Genomic DNA, 5,729 nt, shown 5'->3' on the forward strand with positions numbered 1-5,729 from the left:
GCCATGGGGGACGTCTTCGAGTTCAGCACAGCCAGGGGGCTACAGCGGACACCGCTAATGCAGGAGTGAGGGGGAGCATTGCACTGGTGGACAGCCCCTGTAAGATTAGGAACAGGAGCAGGTGAAGAGCCATAAGTAAAGAATATCAAAACACAAAAGAAAGATTTATCCTCAAGCTCACTTTACTTTAAATCTTTTTCATTCTTCCTTTTGCAGTGGATCTTATTACTGGTTTCTTTTGTAGATAACATCAGGTTTCTTTAAAGCAAGGAGAAGAGCTTTATAAAACACACACCTCCACCTCCTGCCCTGGGATGGGTGCAGGGAGAAATGAGGACCCAGCCCCCCCCCCCCCCCCCCGCTCGGACTGCTGCAGGAGAGGACAGGGGACCCTTTCCTATCTCTCACTGGCACAGGAGAGGACAGAGGGACCTAGCTCACACTCTGGAACTGGCACAGGGGACACGGGGACCCAGCTCCCACTCTGGGACTGGCACAGGAGAGGATGGGGACCCAGCTCCCACACAGGGACTGGCACAGGAGAGGATGGGGACCCAGCTCTCACTCTGGAACTGGCACAGGGACCCAGCTCCCACACGGGGACTGGCACAGGAGAGGATGGGGACCTAACTCCCACTCTGGGACTGGCACAGGAGAGGACAGAAAAACCTAGCTCACACTCTGGGACTGGCACAGGAGAGGATAGAGGGACCCAGCTCTCACTCTGGATCTGGCACAGGAGAGGATGGGGACCCAGCTCCCACTCTGGGACTGGCACAGGAGAGGATAGAGGGACCCAGCTCTCACTCTGGATCTGGCACAGGAGAGGATGGGGACCCAGCTCCCACCCTGGGACTGGCACAGGAGAGGACAGAGGGACCCAGCTCCCCCTCTGGGACTGGCACAGGAGAGGATGGGGGACCTAACTCTCACTCTGGGACTGGCACAGCAGAGGATGGGGACCCAGCTCCCACTCTGGGATTGGCACAGGAGAGGACAGAGGGACCTAGCTCACACTCTGGGCCTGGCACAGGAGAGGACAGAGGGACCTAGCTCACACTCTGGGCCTGGCACAGGAGAGGACAGAGGGACCCAGCTCCCCCTCTGGGACTGGCACAGGAGAGGACAGAGGGACCCAGCTCCCGCTCTGGAACTGGCACAGGAGAGGACAGAGGGACCCAGCTCCCCCTCTGGGACTGGCACAGGAGAGGACAGAGGGACCTAACTCTCACTCTGGGACTGGCACAGGAGAGGACAGGGGGAACCAGCTCCCGCTCTGGGACTGGCACAGGAGAGGACAGAGGGACCTTGCTCACACTCTGGATCTGGCACAGGAGAGGATGGGGACCCAGCTCCCACCCTGGGACTGGCACAGGAGAGGACAGAGGGACCTAGCTCACACTCTGGATCTGGCACAGGAGAGGATGGGGACCTAACTCTTACTCTGGGACTGCCTCAGGAAAGAACAGGGGACCCAGTTCTGGTACAATCTTGTTTTCTTAACAGTCACAGCGAATCAAGCAGGCGAGTTTGTAGTTGCAAAGCCACAGTATTTAAACCATGCACTCCAGAGCAGTTGTGTCTATAGTTCGAATCCCATCCCCCCCCCATCCCCCACCAGGATCTCCAGCTCTCTCCTCTGATGTCCTCATAAAAGGTTATTTATTTTTCACCATTTCATTTAGCAATCTTTCCCAAAACCAAAACTCCCACTAAAATAAATTACATAATTAAATAAACTTCAATCTGATTCTCTCCTCCCCCAAACCTTGATACAGTATTGGATTCTTCCATACAGCTGTGGCTTTGAGCCCCTGGGCTCTCCCACTGTCAATGTGTTCCAGTTCCTGCCTGCAGTGGCAGCTTTGGCAACCTTAGGACTTCTATAAAAGCTCTGTCAATTCCCTTTAAAATTCAGTTTGCTTTTATTTCACCTTCCTTCCCCGGGCTAATCCTAACATCTGTGGCACTTGCTTGAAGTTGTTTGTGCTGTCTAGCCCTGTGCCCAACCTCATGGCTCTGCCCCTGCTGTCCTCAGCAACTGGGCACGCACTCAGCTGTCCGGAGGCGGTGTACGGTTTCAACCACACTCCCTCACACACGAGGAGGAACTTGCAATGCTGCCCAGACTGAAAGAGAGACGCACAGCTCTTGCTATACACGAGTGGGGCTGTCCAGGTAAGAGTCTGTCTTTGTCATATGTAACGTGACTGTGGGTGCTTTGTAATGGCAGTGGGCACCATTGCACGTGACACCCCCACAAGGTTTCCTTCTAGTCCTGGCTCCTACTTTTCTGTTACATAAGCTCTGCCAGGTCTGCAGAGTTTTGGAGCTCCACACCCAGATGCCACAGGTGATACCCACTATCAGGGACATGAAGATCTTCAGCATGAAGACCACCATGGTTGGTATGGAAGATTCCAGAGAGCAGCTGATGTTGCCTTTCCCAGGGAAGGTAATGCAGCCATGCTCCGAGGCGCGAAAGTCCCAATAATCCATGTTAAGCCGTTCATAGAAGTAGCATATGATGACACACGTGGCAGGGACGGTGTAGAGGATGGAGAAGACACCAATCTTAACCATGAGCTTCTCCAACTTCTCCGTGTTGGTGCCCCCAGTCTTCATGATTTTCCTAATGTGGAACAGAGCCACAAAACCTGTTAGGATGAAAGATGTACCAATCACCAGGTAGCAAGAAAGCGGGATCAACACAAAACCAGTCAGGGCACTGACATCCATGCTGCCCACATAGCACAGCCCTGTCAGCTCATCACCGGTCACTTTTCTCATGGTGAGGATGATGATGGTTTTCATGGCTGGAATGCCCCAGGCAGCCATGTGAAAGTAACTGCTGTGAGCTTCGATTGCCTCATGCCCCCATTTCTTTCCTGCTGCCAGGAACCAGGTCAAGGTCAGGATGACCCACCAAAGAGAACTGGCCATGCCAAAGTAATAGAGAATGAGGAAGACAATGGTGCAGCCAGTACTCTCAAGCCCCTCTTGGATAATATACAGCTCACCATTTTCACGATCACAGGCAATGTTCTCTGCGCCAGCCACAGATCGAATAATGAATGCCACAGAGTAAACGTTGTAACACATGGACAGGAAGATGATTGGTCTTTCTGGGTACTGGAATCGATGTGGGTCCAACAGGAAGGTCAGCACCGTGAAAGCAGTGGACACAAAGCACAGGGTGGACCACACGGCCATCCAGATGAGGGCAAAGTCCTTGTCTCCCCTGGACCAGTACACGTCCACTCCAGGAGAGCACTTTGGAGCACAGGTCAAACTCTTCTCCACATACTGAAACTTTTCAGGGTTGTCACACGTGCCCAGGGTGCTCTGACCCCTGCCCTCTCCAGGTCCTGAAGGCCGAGGTCTTGGGGCCACTGGGAGCATGCCCTGGCCCTTGTGAGTCTCTCCAGCGGTAGCATTTTCAGGGGCTTCCATACATAACGCATTGGGATCATTTTTGGTGGGCAGTTTGCTGCAGTCCAACGATTCGGGCCAGCCGAAGTTAAAGTGCTCCATGATGGGGGCACACTTTTGACGTGCCTGTTCACACATGGGTTTGCATGCAGGGATGGATGTGGACACTTGGTCAGTACACATAGGAGCATACAGGGAGCAAAGGAAGAATCGAAGGTGGACGTGGCACCCATACTCCACCAAGGGTGCAAATTCATGCAGCTTTATGGCAGCTTCCTGCTGATTCTCGTGACCCATGTAATTGGGCATCCTTGTCATATTGTAGCCGATTCCGTGACACATGTGGATCTCGATGGGCTCACACTTGGCTTCTCTGCCCCGTTCAATGTCATAAGAACCAATCTCCAAGGTAGAACCAGCAATCATCAGTTGGCAAAGAAAGGAAACCACAATCTTCAAATGCACAGTTCCCATTTTTCACCTCTCAGCACATTAAGCTGAAACTTTTCTAAGCTGATCAGGAGGCAGGTGCAGGAGGCAGAGCTCTGTCTCTCACACACGCTGTGTGCAGACAATGTCCCAGTGCTATAAAGTTACAAATGGCTTTTATAAATAAACCTCCAAGCACAGCTCAAGGCACAAATGACAACAAGCCTGGGGACAATGAAGCCCGGCCAGCCCCCACTCCACTCAAGGACTTTATAATCCAACTGCTCCCGGAAAGCAGACGAATGCAAACCGGTGCAGGGAGGGGAAGGGAAGCCCCAGCCCCAAGGCTACAGCTCCGTACCTGCTGCTTTCGTGCTGTCACAGCGGAGATCCCCCCGGTACCGGCTGCAGACGGGCTCCGCAGAACGATCGCACGGTCCGGGACTGGAGGAGGGAGGGAGGCGCCCGCCTGGCGATGCCGGGCGCTGGGGAGAGATCAGAGAGCCGTGGGGCGGCGGGATCGCGCGGCTCCGATCTGGGCCTGCTGCATTCTATTTCCCCTGTTAGTCCAACGGAGCCGGTGCCGCTGCCTGGCTCTGCCCGCTCTCAGCAGCCGGGACTGAGATGGGCACAGGCGGTCGCTACAGCTGCTCTCCCTCCCCGGCATTTACCACGCCCACTCCACCCTAGTCCCAGAAAAGGGGCGGGGCTAGCTAAAAGCCACAACCTCTTGGAGACTGACTCATTGCACCCCGCCCCCTGCCATGCCCACTCTGCCTTAGTTTTAGGAAAGGGGCGGGGCTAGCTAAAAGCCACAACCTCTAGGAGACTGACTCATTGCACCCCGCCTCCTGCCATGCCCACTGCCCTAATCTTAGGAAAGGGGCGGGGTTAGCTGGAAGCTACAACCTCTAGGACACTGACTCATTGCACCCCGCCTCCTGCCATGCCCACTCTGCCCTAGTTTTAGGAAAGGGGCGGGGCTAGCTAAAAGCCACAACCTCTTGGAGACTGACTCATTGCACCCCGCCTCCTGCCATGCCCACTGCCCTAATCTTAGGAAAGGGGCGGGGCTAGCTAAAAGCCACAACCTCTAGGAGACTGACTCATTGCACCCCGCCTCCTGCCATGCCCACTGCCCTAATCTTAGGAAAGGGGCGGGGTTAGCTGGAAGCTACAACCTCTAGGACACTGACTCATTGCACCCCGCCTCCTGCCATGCCCACTCTGCCCTAGTTTTAGGAAAGGGGCGGGGCTACCTAAAAGCCACAACCTCTTGGAGACTGACTCATTGCACCCCGCCTCCTGCCATGCCCACTCTGCCTTAGTTTTAGGAAAGGGGCGGGGCTAGCTAAAAGCCACAACCTCTAGGAGACTGACTCATTGCACCCCGCCTCCTGCCATGCCCACTGCCCTAATCTTAGGAAAGGGGCGGGGTTAGCTGGAAGCTACAACCTCTAGGACACTGACTCATTGCACCCCGCCTCCTGCCATGCCCACTCTGCCCTAGTTTTAGGAAAGGGGCGGGGCTACCTAAAAGCCACAACCTCTAGGAGACTGACTCATTGCACCCCACCTCCTGCCATGCCCGCTGCCCTAACCTTAGGAAAGGGGCGGGGTTAGCTGGAAGCCACAACCTCCCCTTTAGGAGAAGGCCCATTGCGCCCCGCCCCCAACATCGCCCCGCCTACTCCATCCTGTTCTATTACCCCAAAGAAAGGAGCGGGGCTATCTTAAAGCCACCACAGCCTCTCCGTTGAGAAGTGTCCATTGCGCCCCGCCCCCCGAAGCTTAGTATTACTACTACTACTACTACTCAGCATTTCTATAGCGCTGCCAGGGTTACGCAGCGCTGTACAAGTTTAAAC

General features: G+C 54.9%; 1 protein-coding gene across 4 annotated transcripts; it reads right to left on the bottom strand.

Moving 5' to 3' along the window:
- Nucleotides 1-368: 368 nt before the first annotated feature.
- On the bottom strand, nt 369-4,463 carry FZD9 (frizzled class receptor 9). Of its 4 annotated transcripts, none has more exons than XM_030185813.1 (2): nt 638-4,463; nt 369-484 (listed from the first exon to the last, which is right to left on the bottom strand). In XM_030185813.1, the coding sequence occupies exon 1, from the start codon at nt 3,904-3,906 to the stop codon at nt 2,155-2,157; it is 1,752 nt and encodes a 583-aa protein (XP_030041673.1). In that variant the 5' UTR covers nt 3,907-4,463; the 3' UTR covers nt 369-484; nt 638-2,154. The 4 variants fall into 4 exon arrangements, with proteins under 4 accessions (XP_030041673.1, XP_030041674.1, XP_030041672.1 ...); XM_030185814.1 differs by lacking the exon at nt 369-484 and having other exon boundaries at nt 588-1,307; nt 1,433-4,463; XM_030185812.1 differs by lacking the exon at nt 369-484 and having other exon boundaries at nt 588-1,307; nt 1,349-4,463.
- Between the last annotated feature and the right edge of the window lie 1,266 nt (nt 4,464-5,729).

The sequence above is a fragment of the Microcaecilia unicolor genome, chromosome 13 (assembly GCF_901765095.1).
Source record: "Microcaecilia unicolor chromosome 13, aMicUni1.1, whole genome shotgun sequence".
In the NCBI taxonomy this organism is placed as follows: domain Eukaryota; kingdom Metazoa; phylum Chordata; class Amphibia; order Gymnophiona; family Siphonopidae; genus Microcaecilia; species Microcaecilia unicolor.